Source organism: Magnolia sinica, chromosome 2 (assembly GCF_029962835.1).
Source record: "Magnolia sinica isolate HGM2019 chromosome 2, MsV1, whole genome shotgun sequence".
Taxonomy (NCBI): Eukaryota; Viridiplantae; Streptophyta; class Magnoliopsida; order Magnoliales; family Magnoliaceae; genus Magnolia; species Magnolia sinica.
In genome coordinates this window covers 106080119-106097554 of record NC_080574.1, presented here as the reverse complement: position 1 = coordinate 106097554, position 17436 = coordinate 106080119, and the positions used below count along the sequence as shown (strand labels likewise).

General features: G+C 37.1%; 2 protein-coding genes across 2 annotated transcripts; both read left to right on the top strand.

The window, feature by feature from the left end:
• Positions 1-7410: 7410 nt before the first annotated feature.
• LOC131226741 (uncharacterized) lies at positions 7411-12452 on the top strand. The gene is made up of 11 exons (XM_058222436.1): positions 7411-7624; positions 7729-7970; positions 8060-8263; positions 8364-8456; positions 8531-8638; positions 8714-9136; positions 9238-9402; positions 10279-10368; positions 10757-10807; positions 12200-12340; positions 12441-12452. The coding sequence occupies exons 1-11, from the start codon at positions 7411-7413 to the stop codon at positions 12450-12452; spliced, it is 1743 nt and encodes a 580-aa protein (XP_058078419.1).
• A 31-nt stretch (positions 12453-12483) lies between these two features.
• LOC131226736 (uncharacterized) lies at positions 12484-16763 on the top strand. The gene is made up of 5 exons (XM_058222424.1): positions 12484-12564; positions 12786-12995; positions 13687-13910; positions 14324-14484; positions 16625-16763. The coding sequence occupies exons 1-5, from the start codon at positions 12531-12533 to the stop codon at positions 16761-16763; spliced, it is 768 nt and encodes a 255-aa protein (XP_058078407.1). The 5' UTR covers positions 12484-12530.
• Positions 16764-17436: the final 673 nt, after the last annotated feature.

The following is a 17436-nucleotide window of genomic DNA, read 5'->3' as shown; positions in this document are numbered from 1 at the left end:
AGGGTGGGGCCGAGGCCTCAATTTTCAGATCCGACAACATTTTCCATTTTGGCCCAAGATCTTGCTCTATAACAGCTATGCAGCTGCAATTTAGTAAGTCGGTGGTGCCCCCTACATTTAGGCCCCGCCCAGATGTCCATTTTCCATAACCATTTTAGATTTGTAAAGTACTAGAAGGTTTTGGAGTCTTCATAGAAATTGTATGATCCTCCAGTCTTTTTTTTTTTGTTAGTGGGCTGCTGTTTAATCCTGTCCATTGATGGAATGTGAGCTATGTACTTTGTACCATATGCTACTTTGTGTGTAGTATCTACTACATGTGACTTAAAGCTATTTTAATGAGCTGCGTAGGTTGAAGGTAGTGTAAGGTATTTAAGATACTGGCTGAAACTTCTCATCTGGCCTACTTTTTTGCTTCTTCTAGAGGCTTTATAGTTGTCATTGTGGTGCTAGCAAAGCATGAGTCTTATTTTTGTTAATTTCATCTTTTGAATACAGCAATAGCATTTCTTCAGCAATGTGGGTGTTATTTTCTCTTGTTATAATGTTTTATGGAGGCTTGCTAATTATTATAATGAATGTCTACCATTCCATGCCCCTCCAAACTGTATTTGCCAAGCTGGCTGATGTGTCAAGCATCCAAGCTGTCTATCCTTACTGTTTAGAGTGGAATGTTAGAACAATATTCATGTAGCCAACCACAATTAACTGGGTTAAGGCTAAGAAGAAGTAGACAATGATGATCTTGTATTTCTATCTTTTGTGTGTATGTGTGTGTGTGTGTGTGTTTTTTTTTTTTTTTTGATTGATTTGTCTGAAATGCAAGTATGTGATGTGCAGAGATGCAGAGAGTGCAAATGTAATAGTGACTGCTACATGAAGGACTAAGATTTTGGGACATACGGTATGGATGAATGCTTGGTTCACTAGTCTTTTCAAAATGACAGATCACTTTGCTCTGTTTTTGTTTTGATATATTTTCATGCTTCTTGATCAGCAAGATGTGACTTGGTGACCAAGTTTTGTTGTTATTGGCGATTGCAATTGGATGCATGTCTTTTTTGGTGTTAGTGTAAATATTATTGAGTACATGTTCTATATTCTTTAGTTCCTTCTTACTGTTGGGAAAGATAGTAATTTTTTTTTTCATGTGTTGTTTCAACTTGTTACAGTTCATTGGAATAAGCGATGCTTGTTGGTTTGTTAAACACATGATAGCAAACCACATGTTTGTGATGTAGGTTGAGGTATTACGTTTCTTTTCTTTTTCTCTCTTTTTTATTTAATAATGCAAGTTTCTATTTGGATGCACCCTAAGGCCTGCAGAACACTTGCAGTACTGATTCAGGAGATGGATACTAATCATCAACTGCCCATTGTTCGAGGCATTGAGAGAAACAGGAAACATTTCATGTTCGCCTCTGTTTCGAGGTTCCTTTTCGGTAGGACTTGAAAATTTAAATGGATGGATAATTAGGGTGGAAACAAATGATGCCTCCTCAGTTCCTCCAACCAAGGGACATCCAATATGCTAGAAGAGGGTTTGATCTATGGCTTGAATGAACTTGGTTAGCATGGGATGCTTAGAAGCATGGAATGAACTGTAAGGTACTGATTTGTTTTGCTGCTACTCAGCGGTTTGAGTAGTTTTGTTCTATGATTTAAGTGTTAATCAGTCAGTTTCAGAGCAATATTGGTAGCTGATTTTTGTTTTGCTGCTACTCAGTGGTTAATTGATTATATAGCTTCATGGTTGTTTGAGTAGTTTTGTTCTATGATTAACTCATTTGAACATTCTGGATTTATAGTTTTAACGGTTAATTGATTTGTGATGTTCATTTGTTTATTCATGTTTAGGAATGAATTTTTATTGCAGAACAAAAATACTATTCAAAACTAGATAGCGACATGAACTTGTTGGGGTTATGATTCTATATGATGACTTCATGCTATCAATCTTTCTTTTGCCATTGCCAACTTCGCAATTGTTGAGTTTTCATCATTTTATATCGAGACTAATACTCCAGTCATTCATATTTGAGTTATTAATGTTCCATCAGTTTCTGTTCTTCATTGAAATGCCAATGTTTGTGTAAGAGAGACAAGAAGTTGTCATCGAAAAGGTTGTTTGAAATAAACACAAATGTGTCACAATTGTGAAAGGCCTTGAACTCTTTGGTGAGCAATGTCCATTGTCCACTGCAATTCTTTTTCATTTTTAGTTCAAAAGTTTGATGGAATCCCTTTGTTTGCTAGAAGTTTCTAATTTTGTTTTATAACTCCACATGATGCATGGCTTATTGTTTCAAGTGTTAAACTGAGCGAGGCTTCAAAGAAGCTTGGAAAAAAATTCGTAAGAGTGGGTTTGTTGCAACCTTTCTGTGAAAAAAATAAAATCATTAACATTACCTGATGATGATGATTTGTGATTTCTCTCCATTTCCTCCTGTAATATAATGGATTGGGTCTTATACCAATTGTGCCATGCTGACACTTGTACATGAGCTTTACTACACACACGTGTGGCTTAGCAAATCTATGTTTTTCATTTTTTTTTTTGGCTTAGAATGACATGTTCAAAAACATCAATGTAGTAGTATCTATGCCTATAACTGAGCTATTTTCTCTTTATATGCTTTGCTCAGGTATTTGCACTTGACATTCTTACCTCCTATTGCAAATGGTATCATAAAGGCCGAGGCCCCTCACTTACATTAAGGTAATTTTTTCTTATTCTTAGTTTTAAGCTATTTTTTTTCCCTCTTGGGATTGCTAGCTTGGGAGAACACCTGACCATGGATTGTATGGCCTACCTGGAACTATCATTTACGATGAGAAAATTTACAAAGATCTCATACTTGGAACTATCATTTAGTGTTGTTTATGCAATAGATGAGGAAATTTACAAAGACCTTTGGAGTCTATGCTTTGGTTTTTATGGTTTGATCCATTTTTGGTTTCAGGACATCGATTTTCACTATTGGGTGGATTTCTGTAGAAATGTTTGCCTTTTGTCATTTTTGATGCTCATATAATGGTAGTGGAGTAAAATTCTTCCAAGAAACATTCCACTGGTTTGCAAGACTTATCTCGGTTATGGCGTTCTTGAAGTAATTCAACAAGAGAGGTACTTGTGTTCTCAATACTTTTAGTTATGTAGATTAAACATTTCTCTAGTTATTTTGGCTAGGGTTACTTAATATATCTTGGCTAAAACCATTCTGTGTAGATTGAAGAGGTGATGGGGGACATGTTATTATTGTAACTTGGCTTCCTTTACTAAATGAACGGATGATAATGGGGCTTGTTTAAATTATATTAGGAAGCTTTGTCAGACCCAGAATGTATTTTCACTTACCCGTCTGAGTGGTTAAGGAAGATACTTATGGATAAGAGTTGGATTCATTTGCCAAGGTATCCATTTAGAAATTTCTCATCTTAGTTGTTGTGGCTTAGTGGTCAAGATGCGTTCTTTTGACATATCCTCTAATTTCATTGTCTGATTTAGGGTCAGCGACGCATACTTAAATGGAGCTGCAAAATTTATAGATTTTGCATTTGCAAATGCAAGTAATGGAGGGAGAATCCGATGTCCATGTGAGAACTGTAACAATAACTTCTGGGTGTCTCGAGAAGTAGCATATGATCATATCGTGTGTGACGGATTTAATACAAGTTACACCTACTGGCGTTTCCATGGGGAGGTTACGTCTTCTTCCATGCCTGCTACAACAAATGTCGTAGGCGATAATCCAGATCCACACGATGATATGCACGGATTGTTACATGATGTGTTCGGTATTTCAAATCTAAATGGTGAAGAGAGTGATGCGGGCCACACATCATACGGACCTACACAGGGGCAGAATACTGAAGCACAACAATTTTTCAAATTGGTAGAAGATGCTGATCAGGAATTGTACCCAGGTTGTAAGAAATTCACTAAGCTTTCTTTCGTTGTGAAGCTATATCACATAAAGTGCCTTGGTGGATGGAGTGATAAATCATTCACCATGTTACTTGAATTGTTGAAGGAGGCTCTTCCCCAGGGTGAAATATTGCCAAAGTCTTTCTATGAAACGAAGAAGATTATTGGGGAGTTAGGCCTCAAATATAACAAAATTGATGCATGTCCCAATGATTGTATGTTGTACTGGAAGGAGACTATCAGTGAGCAATCATGTGCTATATGTGGTACTTCCAGATGGAAAATGGTTGAACATTAGTCAGATGATGAGGGATCTTCATTTGCAAAGGATCGAAAAATTCCAGCTAAGATATTGCGTCATTTTCCCTTGAAACCAAGACTTCAAAGGTTGTTTATGTCATCAAAAACAACTTCCTCTATGAAATGGCATGAAGTAGGACGCACCGACGATGGAATATTAAGGCATCCTGCTGATTCCCCAGCGTGGAAAACTTTTGACCACAACCACCCAAGCTTTTTTTCGGACGGTCGTAATGTTAGACTTGGGTTAGCAGCTGACGGTTTCAATCCATTCAGGACAATGAGTATTGCTCACAGCACATGGCCTGTTATTCCGATACCATATAACTTACCACCATGGATGTGTATGAAGCAACCTAATCTCATGTTGTCCTTACTTATTCTTGGCCCTTATGGACCCAGTAATGACATTGACGTGTATATGCAACCTTTGATAGATGAGTTGAAGGAATTGTGGGAGGTTGGTGCAGACACATATGATGCCTCAAGCAATGAGATGTTTCGATTACATGCGTCATTGTTGTGGACTATCAATGACTTCCCTGCATATGCAAACTTGTCTGGATGGAGCACTAAAGGACGTCTCGCTTGTCCTTGTTGTAATAAGGACACTTCGTCTAAATGGTTAACACATGGTCGAAAGTTTTGTTATATGGGTCATCATCGATTTTTAGAACATGATCATATGTTTAGAACTGATAGCAGATCCTTTGATGGCACGGAAGAATTTGGTGAGGCGCCAACTCCACTATTTGGTTCTGATGTGTTCGTCCAGTTGCAGGGAATTAATGTCACCTTTGGGAAGAAGACTGTAGGCAGTCATGGGCATAAGAGAAGACGAGAAGACAATGAGGGAGAAAGAATAACTGGAAAAAGAAGAGCATTTTCTTTGATTTGCCATATTGGGAGCATAATCTATTGCGTCATAATTTGGACGTGATGCATATTGAAAAGAATGTATGTGACAATGTGCTTGCGACGCTGTTGAATATTGCAGGGAAAACAAAGGATAGTGTAAAGGCACGTCTTGACCTACAAGATATGGGTATAAGACAAACATTACACCCAAAACAACTTTCATTTAACAAGACATATTTGCCACCTGCATGCTTTACTATGTCACCAAGTGAGAAGGATGATTTTTGCAAAATCTTAAAGCGGGTGAAAGTTCCAGATGGTTATGCAGCCAATATTTCACGTTGTGTACATCTCAAAGAGCATAAAATTTCAGGACTCAAGAGCCATAACTGTCATATTATGATGCAGCAACTACTTCCAATTGCGATATGAACAACATTACCTAAGAACGTAACGTCAGTCTTGCTTGAATTGAGCGGATTCTTTAGAGAATTATGTTCCAAAGTTGGTCGAGTAAGAGACTTTGACCGATTGGAATCTCGAATTGTGTTAACACTTTGCTATTTAGAAAAAATTTTTCCACCATCTTTTTTTGATATTATGGTGCATTTGACCGTTCATTTAGCGAGTGAGGCAAAAATAGCTGGACCGGTACAATATCGATGGATGTATCCCATTGAGAGGTGCATGTTAATGTTTACAAATTATAATTATTTGTCATGATATGCTAGTCATGCTAATCGACCATATATTTTTAAACTTTTTATTATTGGTGATCACAGATATCTACTCACATTAAAGTCGTATGTGCATAATAGAAGTCGGCCCGAGGGATCAATTGCGGAAGGGTACTTGGCAGAAGAATGCTTAACATTCTGCTCGAGGTACCTGCATGGTACAGAGACAAGGTTCAATTGGCCAATACGGAATGATGACTATGGTAACACTGTTAGAGAAGAACAATCCTCTATTTTCCCACTAGTAGGTCGTGCATTAGGGAAGTCTGAGGATTGTGTACTGGATAACGTTACATTTGTACAGGCACATCGATATGTCCTGTTTAACTGCTATGAACTCAGCCCATTTCTTGAGTAAGCCAACTATAGGACTTAATTTATACATAGATAAATTTACTATTTTTTTTTTTTGCTAAAACTAATGACTTTTACAGAGAACATATGAATGTTGTTAAGCGGATGAATCGTCGCGCACGGCCAAGGGACATAGAACGCATTCATAATGATACATTTTATAAATGGTTTAGTGATCGTGTAAGTAGTCGATTTGATAAGTTTAAGGACATGTGCATGTTTTTTATTTTTTATTTTTTATTATTCAAACATGAGCTTTTGAATGAATAATTTTGGTATCTGGATAGGTTGAACAGTTGCGCCATGAAAGGAATGAGCAAGTTTCAGAAGACCTTAGATGGCTAGCTCGGGGTCTTAGTATGGCAAGAAGATATAATGGTTTTATTGTAAACGACTTCAGATTTCACACCAAAGATCGTGAGTAAAAAAGAAAAACTCAACATAGTGGAGTTGTTGTGACTGCAAAGACATCAAGCTTTGCAAGTGCCAATGACAGAAATCCCATTGCAGGAGATGTAACATACTATGGTGTATTGACGGACATCATAGAACTGGAATATTGTGGTACTCGGAAGGTTGTATTATTTAGATGTGATTGGGTTGATGTTCGATCTCAAGGCAGGGGTGTTAAGAAGGATGGGTTGGGGTTCACGCTTGTGAATTTGAAACGATTATGCCATACAGGTCAACATTTGTCTGATGAACCATTTGTGTTTGCATCTCAAGCTGAGCAGGTGTTTTACGTACAAGACCTCATCGAGAAGGATTGGCACATTGTAGTGAGGACGAAACCTAGAGACTTATTTGAGATGCATGGGCAAGAGTCTGCAGATGATGTTGATACATTCTTAGGCATGTCGCCCTGCGATGATCAATGTTTGGAGGACCCGAGTGATGACACTGTTAGCTGGGAAAGGACAGATGTCGATGGTACAACAATTGTCACATATTTACCACCCACCCAGCCGATGGTAGAAGAACAAATAGATGATACTGAGTTATCTGATCCCATTGGAGACGACATTTTGTACAATAATTGATTTCTTAAGTACCATGTTTTCCTAATGTATGAAATAGAAATTAAAATGTCTTTTTTCATATGGTTCTATTATTTATTTATTCAAAATTGAATCGTCTTATCAACATGCATCTATTCACTAATGTGACTCAGGTTCTTCTTAAGACATGAAACGTGGTCGTTCTAAACACACGACTAGGCTACCGATAAGCCTTATGACTGGTGGCATCAATCAGCCTCAGCTACCTGAGATTGATGTGGGTCCCTCTCAGCCTCAGTTGCCCCAGCCTATAGCGGGTCCCTCCCAGCATCAGCCTTCCTCAGCTAGTCCTTCTCATCCCCAGCTTCCCCTGCCTACAGCGGGTCTCTCCCAGAGTTTGCCTCAGGATCCACACCAGACAGTTGATTCATTAGAGGATACTTCTAGTGGTATGTTATGCATTGGTTTTAATATCCTTAAAAATTTAATGTATTTTTTGCTAATAAACTATACAAGTCTGCATATTATTTATGTGCATTTTTTTTTTCAACAGATTTGTTGTTCACGAAGAGGAGTCGAGGCCCCACACGATGCCATCAAGTTTGGAACATGCGTGAAGGGCAACGCATTTTTATTACTACCAACAATCTAGGGCAACCTGTTAATGAAAATGCTAGCAAGCTGACAAACTTTTTGGGGACAATAGCACGTAATGGGGATTACGCACCCCTTACATATTCTAATTGGAGGGTAGTGCCAAACGAGAAGAAGGATGATATGTACGAACTTGTCATGGTAATGGTGATTTGTTTTATGTATTTTATGTATTTGATTATTTATTCTTTATTCAATATGTGATTGTCTACTTTGTTTATGTGATGCAGTCCAAGTTTCAGTTTGACAAAGAGATTAAATCTTGGGTGTTGATGTCGATTGGAAAAAAATGGAGGGATTGGAAGTGCGAACTGAAGAAATTCCACTACTTGCCTCATGATAATGATGAGGCGTGGCTAGCAGACCTCAATGAGCGTGTCCAAAAGGATCAGTGGAAGGCCCTCATTGAGTTTTGGAACTCTGAAGAGGGAAAGGTATGTGATGAGTAGTTACTAAAACCTTCATGTTATGAAATTACACAATTGTCTTAAGCTGAAATTTTATAAATTACTCTGTTGATGTGTCACATTTTAGGTCCGTAATAAGATAAATACGAAAAATCGGAGAAAACAACGCATTAGCCACACTGCAGGCACGAAGAGCTTTGCGCGAATACGTGAAGAAGAGGTAATTTTTTATTAATCACCTAATAATTTGATGTCAATCTATTTCTCATATATAACTTATTTAATTAATGATAGAGAAACAAGAGGGCCAATAGGGAGGATTTGACCCAAGTAGATATGTTCTTGTTGACACATAGACGCAAGAATGGGATGCCTGTGGATGAGGCCTCATCAAGAGCAATGGTATGTATATGTATCTTCTTATTTTGTTTAATCTTTTAGCAATATCAAATCTAAATTGGTGATTTTTAATTGTAGGAACAATTAAATGAACGAACTTCGCAGCAGCCAGAGGCTTCACATAATAGCACTGCGAGGAGAGATATATTCTCAGAAGTCATGGGTGACGAACGACATGGCCGTGTCCGCACTTATGGGTTAGGTCCCTCTCCTTCTGATATATGGGGCACAACATCCCATAGTGTCCAGTCCCAAGGGATGACCTCCAATGCTCAGAAGATAGATGAACAATATGAGGAATTGCATGCTGAAATATCTTCACTAAGAGAAACTATGGCTGATAGAGATGCTCAAATATCTTCACTAAGAGAAACTATGACAACATTGATGGCTGCCATAACGAATCCAAGCATTAATCTAGCTACATTATTAGGTGTTTCAGCTAATCCTAGCTTGAACCAACCCTCCTCATCATCAAGCCACTTGGTTCTAACCCCTCAGGTAATTATAATATATACATGTATATTTTTATGTGTAATATGTTTTCAATTATACATAGTTCGAAGTGTATACAAGAATTGACACCGATTTATCATTTGTAGAGAGACTTGGTGAATAAGGGGAATTCTACGAGTTGCACTAATGTGACTCAAGTTCTTCTTAAGAGTATTGTAAGACCTGGGGATACTGTAGCTAAAGGAATCGTTTTGAGCACGGATCCATTGACAAAAGTAGGGGGGCAAAAACTTGGAGTTGGTTTCTGGGAAGTATCTGTTTAAGTGGGAATCGTACGTGATGAGGATTTGATAAGGACCCATGGACGATATAAAACAATTGGGGATGCAATTGGAACGAGTATTGCTTGGCCCACTACTTTATGTATGGTAAGTTTTTATTTTTTATTTTATTATTATTATTTTATTATTATTATTTTTTAAGCAATAGAACTTATTGTATGAGATTGTGAATAGTAATTGATTTATTTTTGTTATTTTTTATAGGGTGCAGACAGCAATGGATGATGACTACATGAGAGAAGTTTTTATTAAGTATTTGGAACTGTAAACATCTTTTGTAAGTGGGGGTAGTAGGAATTTGTGGTTTCAGACTTTTGGATTGAGTTAGACACATCTAAACAATTTATTTTTATCTTAGTTTAATTATAGAGGGCACATCTAAACTCATCTAATCTCTTTAATTTAATCTTAGCTTTATAAGATTATGATTTGTGATTTGAATTTTGCATTTGCATGTCTTTAATTTAATCTCTTCTGTTTCTTTTCTTTTTCTTTTTGTTTCTTTTTTTTTCTTTCTTTTTTTTACATGTGGTTATTTAGTCATCATATTTGTAGCGTAAGAGTTCCTATCATACCTTTTAGTAAATTTTCATATAAGTCTTAGGCTCCATTTGGTCATCACAACAATCTTTATGAATATAATTTTTTCCGAAACCAAATGGAGCTTAAGCCCTTTTTTAACTCCGCCAATGCAACTTCTTGCATTGCCGATCCCAAGCCCGGGTAAAAGAGGAGGGAAAAGGGCGTCAAGGTGAGTTGTGTCATTTTCTTCCATTTTATGTCTTTTGCGATAGTATTCAATTAAGTTTAAGTTTAATACACTCATAAGATGTTTCTTCATGGCAGCCTTATGTTGACTTGGCGAATAGCTATGGCACTGGGAAAATGTCAGAATTAGAGAGTTGTCTTGAGACAAACATGGAGAAGTTCAAAACTGTGAGTTCTCTATCTTGAATTAGTTTTCCTTACTTTTTGCCAAAGCTTGGTAGTCAACATGTTACTAAAAGGCAAGCCACACTTATACCATTGGTGGGCTGAACATGACATGATGTTTCTTCTGTTGATCATTTTATAATGCCTATTTGTATTTGTGTGTATATAATTTTATTCTGCTTTAATGGTTATTAGTCTAGAGTACATTTGGTTGCCACTGAAGAGATTTTTCTTCATATTTCATAATTTACAGAAACCTACTAAGAGCCTAAGAGTAGAAATTCCAAAGCCATAAATTTGTTTTTCTATGCTTGTGAAATGCTCATGAGCCAAATGCAGCCTGAATGGGACTTTCTGATGTAAGATGTTAGAAACTATTCATGAAATGTAGGTTCCAGGGTGTGTTGGAAACTATGCAGGACTTACCGAACCAGGAAATGCTGTAAATGGCCTACTGATACTTCTTGAAGTTAACTGTGCACAAAAGTATTTCCTTCATCGATTCCCATGAAGAGTTGTTGCTCTGAGAAGAATCAAGAACTGCTTTATATGCAGGATTTGATGCTGCAGTAGCAGCTAATACACCAACTGGTTCACCAGCAAGAGAACTTCCAAGACTACTTTCGTCCACCTGTCCATACTCAAATTGAATTATACAATTGCTACAGAGGTTTCTCACTGTCCCATCATAACAGATAACGACATCTCTAAGTGTGGCCATTAGATTTTTAAACAAAGTTCCTGGTTCAGTAAGTCCTCTGGAAGAACTGATCAACACTTCCCTGGATGATATGGAATGGACCAACTCTTCATAGGGGGTCAGACCTTGAAAAAAGGAGCTCTTAACTAACCCAAATGCCTCAGAAGGATAGTCAACACCATTAATAGAATAGTTATTTTGGAAGTGGAAACTCATATCCTCAACCAAACGCCTTGAATAAAACTTCCCTCGGTCATAAAGTTGAAGCCCCAAAAAGCCAAGTTGTTGAACAACCTTACTGATAACTGAATCATTTTTAGAATCTATCAAATTACCCAAAGCAGATAACTTTAGAATACGAGTCACGATAGGCAGTTTTACAGTTTTCAGGTAGCTTTCCACTTGCAACTCTACAAGTTCATTGTAATTTGATCTCAAGTGAAGCAGCAAAGGTGATATGTCCTGGATCATTCAATCAGTGTGTTTTTCGCATGGTAGTCCATCATGTTCTGGACTAGGCAGTTCAGATTGATGGATTGAACTGTTCAAATGGATAGATGAGACTAAGAGAACTGTAACTTATAATGCTCTGAGAGCACTGGAGAATTTCCCTAATATAAAATATCTAAAATAGATAGCTGAAGTGCTATTGTCCAATGGTTGAGATCCTTGCTATCCAAGTGAACACCCAAGTCTAGTACAGTCCAGTAAAAAGTACAAATTTACAGGACAACTCAACCTAGAATGCAGCTGAGTCGAGTTCACTGGGTCAGATGCCTAGTCAAGTCATCGAGTTTTGGAACTATGTCCAAGAGGAGCTAAGATGATGATGGTGGGTCTATCAAACCACCTAATAAATCAGGTCTGGGCAGATTACCAGCCTTCTAATCCTATGGCGTTGGCAAAGCACCCAAAAGCAATTGTGTGGGCCATCGTAGTTTGGGTTTTAATAACTACTTGTCATCTTCATTTGAGAGTACCGTGGAAAATAAAGATGGAAACCATGAACCACTCTCTTCAATGGTGTAGGTGTGTCTTTTGCTTTGGATTGTTCACCTTTCATTTTAGTTGAGAGCCCCTAATGAATTCGTCTTCTGAACATATCATTAATTACTGTGTTTTATTGTTTGCCAGCGGGCTAAGGCATTGTTAGTAATTCCTAAGAATTCTACACTTTCACCCATTCCTGATTCTTTGTGCTTAGAAGAGAAGGGCAGCCCTGCTACAAGGAGTAACAAGACGAGGATTGATCATGGTGAAACAAAATTACAAAAGGTAAATGTGTCCTCAATTAATAGAATGATAGTAGAGAACACAAAATTTCACTCCAAAATAAATTGGCATTCTATAAGAATAGGATTTTGATGTTGTGCAGCAGCCTACTTGAGATTCGAACAGAATTGAATCATCATCTGCATTTGAAGGCAACACATTTATCTTAGAAAAAGAACTACACAAGCAATACATGAAGTCGAATTTGTTAAAACGTTGTCGTAAAGGTTAGCCTTTTTCTGTATGTATTTAATTTACTGCATTCTTTTTGGAATATATTTTCCTATGTCTTGTTTTCAGTCCAATTTTTGTTATGTATTCAAGATTTTGGATATTTTATGCAAGTAGTTTTAAGCTATGATCTACATTGGTTTCATGATAGTTTTATACTCTTTTCGTTTCTCTTTTTGGTTAATCATGTTAAACTAACCATTACACATGACAACAGGGCATGAGAAGCATAACACGCAAGACTGCTCCAACGTTACAAAAAAAAGGAAGGAATACTCTGCAAGTGCATGTGAAAGCAATTTGAATGAGAGTGCAACAGAAAATAGTGGTGTCTTCTCAAGTGCTGGTCCATCAACTAAGTTATTTGGTGAGATGCAAGACAAACCCAATGTTACAAAAAAGAGGAAGGAATGCTACATAAGTTTAGGTAAAAGCAATTTGAATAAGAGTCCAACAGAAAATAGTGGTGTCTAATCAAGTGCTCATTTGTCAACTAAGTTATTTGGTGAGTTGAGTATAGATAGGGTGTAAATGTGGTTTTTGGATAAAGTAGGATGTGAATTGAACATGAATTAATACGCATTTCACTTTTTTTGGGGAAATCTAAGACACCCAATTCAGCCATCTATTAAAACTGAGTGCGAAGTTGAAGCTAAAGAGTCAAAATTAGATCCAAAGGGGTTGTTAAGAATGAAAATAAAGTTGAAGGAGTTTAAAGCTCATGAGTCTGAATGTCCCCACAACAAAGGACCCTTAGCAGATGGTGGTTCCATGGTTGAAGAGTTCTGCAGAAGAATACATAAAAAGAAAAAAAAAATATTCTTGCCATGAAATCGATGCATGATTGTTGCAAAAAGAAGGAATCTAATATAGTTAATAGAAGGGGTGGTATAACTAGTATGCTGATATCAAAGAGCCAATGCATCTCTAATAAGGAGGTTGTTCTGAATGACGAATGTCAATGGTTTGCATTGAAACCAACTGCTACTACTTCTAGCACTTTGAATGTCACCAGGTTACAAGAAACAAAAGGTTCCTTAGAAAAATCAGATTTTCTGTACTCTTTTGCAATTTATTGATTTATTAAAATGTTGAATATAAAAGTTTGAGTTATGCAGGGACAACTGATGCAGCAAATGAAAGCTCACTCGTCACGTGGCAGAAAGTGGGATGGGCAGATGGGGTAACTGGTGGTATTGTAGGAGCGCAAAAAGAGTCGAGTGAACCTGATAATCTGAAGAAATTAGTTAAAGCGAGAACTCCCTTTGGAAAGGACTATTCACTTGCTAAGAATACCTTCAAAGAAGCTATTAATTTGAAACATTCAGCTGACCGTTTAAAGGTAGCTACAATAAAGAGGATTTATATGATCCTCAACTTGATGATATGCATTGTATAATCAGGTCCTCAATTGCTGCGACTATGTTTTGGTGATCCATGCCATTAGTCTAATGGGATCCACAGTAGATGGGCCATGATTCACGAATCTCCTCGATGACAGTCCTACTTTTAATTGTTGGCATGCTAATAGACTTGAGAAAGAAACCCAATAATAGTTCATATTCTACTGAAAGGGGGCCAAAGATTTTGGTCGATCCCATCCATTGTGTAGCCCATCAGATCAACAATTTGGATCACTGAATCATGGGCCTCATTTTTACAAAGTGAAGATAATCATCCTTGTGTCAAGTATCATAAATTCCTGTTGTCCTTCTAGAGTTCTTCACTTCTTTAGTTTTCGGTCTAAATGTGCAGAATGGAGAATCAGAAATTGAAGTTCGTGGAATATATCTTCATGTGGCCATACAATTTCTACTTGCCGCATCGATATTTAAGGTTCGTGACATGGGAAGTGCAGAACTAGGAGAAATAACTGAGTCGACAGAGATCTATATCGACACACAAAAGATCTTGAAGTAAGTTCTATGCCATTTTGAGAAGAAAGTATGATTGACTCATCATTCATGAAGATACCTAGGCTATTGCATATGCATTTTCCACTATCATTGGCCTGGATTTTGAAATAGTCGAGCGAGGCTGTGGGCTGTGACCCTATTCAAAATTTTGATTTGCTTGACCCAAGCCCAGCCCATTGACAACCCTAATTTCTACCACTTCTTAAACAATGGTGACTCACCTACCATACACATTTGAGTAATTTGGACTGACATGCACGGATTTGAAGTTTATGGTGGATGGGTCACCACCATTTTAGAAATGAAGGAAAATTCATATTGCAGTCGTTACCTTCAAAAGAAATTAACTTTCACGTTTGTCATGGAAAGGCTGAATGCAAAAAATCCATAGCCATTTTTTAAAATGCAATTACAAAATCATGCAAAAATATGAATTGTAATTTCCAATAATGTTTTCATGTATGCTCCGATTTTACCATTTGAGACGTCAACAAAGTGGATTCATTCTAGAATGGGCATTGCAATCTAGTAATTTGCGTGTGTATTTTGAATATAACAGACTAGGTTCCTAATGTAATTTGGTTTTTGGATTAATGAAAATTTTGATACCCGATGGAATAAATGAAGTAAATACACCACACAAGAATATTTGAATACAGAGAGATAAACAATTGGACTGAAATTGAAATCTTTGCACTACGGGCACTTAAACAAGAACTCAGAAAACTATAGTGCCTTCCACATCCTAATCCTACTCTTTTAAGAATCGCAAAATCTTTGGATAATCAAAAAAATCAACAAGTATAATCTTTCAAAAAAGAAAATAGCAGTTTTAGTTCTAGAATCTTAGCCCAAAAATATTCGTAACATGGAATCTTACGAATATGAATGAACTGAATCAATCATATTTATCATCTACATTCTGACCGTTGAGTTTTTTTTATTTCTTCAGGTTTTGGATGCTTCTTGTACATGCTTGACTAGCAACGAAATCCACTTCAAGAATATCAGGTGATGACTTATGTTTGCTTTTTCTTTCTAAAATTTTCATACTTGGTGTGTTTTTCTTACTGGTTTTCTTTTACAAGGCCAATTTTTGTTTCCTTTGTTGTTTATGATTTGCAATACCTGCCAGCAAGCAATTGAGTAGGGGTTGTATTGTGGTGCTTGTAAACCTTGTAGCACCGTATAGTTTGATACAATGACAATTTATTCATGTGATTGAAGTTCCAATTGAAGGCAAATCATTAAGAAAAAAGGAAATGAAAAAAGAAAGAAAAGAGAAGAAAAGTTCCAATTGATACAATGACAATTTTTTTTTACTGTGACACTTTCCCAACTATAGAGTTGACTTGTGAAGCTGATTGTCCTTTTATTTTCTTGTTTGTCGTAGGCCTTGATTGTTTATAAAGGTTCAAGTCTTCAACAAATAGAGGGCTTGGTTCTGCAGCACTCTACAGCTCCAAGCAGTATAATCTCAATGCTGTGCCACTTACCGAATCAGCTATATGCTTCTCAGCCCATTGCAGGGAAACTTCTCAGGGAGGAATTTAGGCTCATTGCAAGAAAAGGGCCTACATCACACATAGTGGACACGTGATCATGGCCAGTGAGGTTGGTGTTGTAGACATTTGCCAGAAGATGTGGCTAGGAAAGGAAGACATATGATCGGTCTAGAAGGGGACCGTACTGAAACAGTTCATGTGAAATGCTAAGAAAGGAAGACATTTATAGTTTGTTTTGAAAACTTTAAATAGACCATTAATTGTAATTTTGTTGATATTGTGCTAATTGTTGTCTTGATGAATGTTAGATTATTGGGTAATTCAAATTCTTGTCATTCAATCATAGGTTTTTGATAGTTATGCAGATAGAAATTTGATAGTTAAATTGATGGAGATTTGATTGTAGGACAGCAATTATAGGAAAGGATTAGTCAGAATTAACAGGAATTTGTGTGAAAGGATTAACAAAGAATTAAGTGCTTTTAGCGGCGTTTCTCTAATTTTCCACAGCACTTGTTATGTTCTTTACCGACGTTTTTAGTACTTTATTGGCGTTTCTAACAAAATTGACATGCGTTTCTTATCACTTTAATGACGTTTTTATAGTTTTTGCGGCATTTTTTGTCGCTTTTTAGCGGCGTTTATTGGAGTTTTTATCGGCGTTTGTACAATTGTTACCGACGCTTGGTGGAGTTTCTAGCGGCGTTTTTTACTTCCTTTAGCGGCGCTTTTATAGTTTTTAGCGGCAATCGCAGAAGCGCCGCTAAAGTATAGTAAGCGCCGCTAAAGTAACTTTTTTGCGGCAACTGTTAAAAACGCTGCTAAAAAGGGAGACCGCCGGTAAAACATACAGCATAGTCACCTTTTAGTGGCGCGTGCCCGACCGCCGCTAATTCTTATGCCGGCGATTTTTTGGACTTTTAGGGGCGGTTTTGGCCGCCGGTAAAGGTTATTTTTCTTGTAGTGATGATTGTTTGATTCTACCTCTAACTACTATGCCTGGCTTCATGTATGATCTGTATATGTTATAATCCTACTTTTATGTAAAACCCTTACTTGACTATCTGTTGTGCATACAATATTGAGAGTATTTCTTCATTATATTGGCCTCTGACACCTTTCATTTAACTGATACAGTGTTAGGAGTAGGGTGGAGCATAGGCATTTCTTAAGGGCTAGGGGTCGAGGACTCGAGAGTTAGGGCGGTTGTGCTTCGAGCCAACCTATGGATTCGAGTCTTTCTTTCTTTCTTTTTTATTGGGTTGTATCTTAATACACGCTCTCTTTTGGATATTTTGGTTGTATGGTCCTCATCTTAAGGAATTTTATACTTGTATATTTTGGGGTATTTGTTTGGATTTCCTCTGGGTTAGTTATCTTTGCCCGTCCTTTGACACCCATTGTGTTAATAAATGCAACTCTGATTGTTAGTTGCAAGTGGACCGCT

What these genes read in the sequence shown, in the direction of transcription:
- LOC131226741 (XM_058222436.1), top strand. Translation starts at nt 7,411, where the DNA reads ATGACTGGTGGCATCAATCAGCCTCAGCTACCTGAGATTGATGTGGGT. An exon ending in GGAACTCTGAAGAGGGAAAG is followed by an intron (nt 8,264 to 8,363) that starts GTATGTGATGAG and finishes GTCACATTTTAG; the next exon opens with GTCCGTAATAAGATAAATAC. An exon ending in ACTTGGTTCTAACCCCTCAG is followed by an intron (nt 9,137 to 9,237) that starts GTAATTATAATA and finishes TATCATTTGTAG; the next exon opens with AGAGACTTGGTGAATAAGGG.
- LOC131226736 (XM_058222424.1), top strand. Translation starts at nt 12,531, where the DNA reads ATGAAGTCGAATTTGTTAAAACGTTGTCGTAAAG. An exon ending in GTTAAAACGTTGTCGTAAAG is followed by an intron (nt 12,565 to 12,785) that starts GTTAGCCTTTTT and finishes ACATGACAACAG; the next exon opens with GGCATGAGAAGCATAACACG. An exon ending in GGAATGCTACATAAGTTTAG is followed by an intron (nt 12,996 to 13,686) that starts GTAAAAGCAATT and finishes TGAGTTATGCAG; the next exon opens with GGACAACTGATGCAGCAAAT.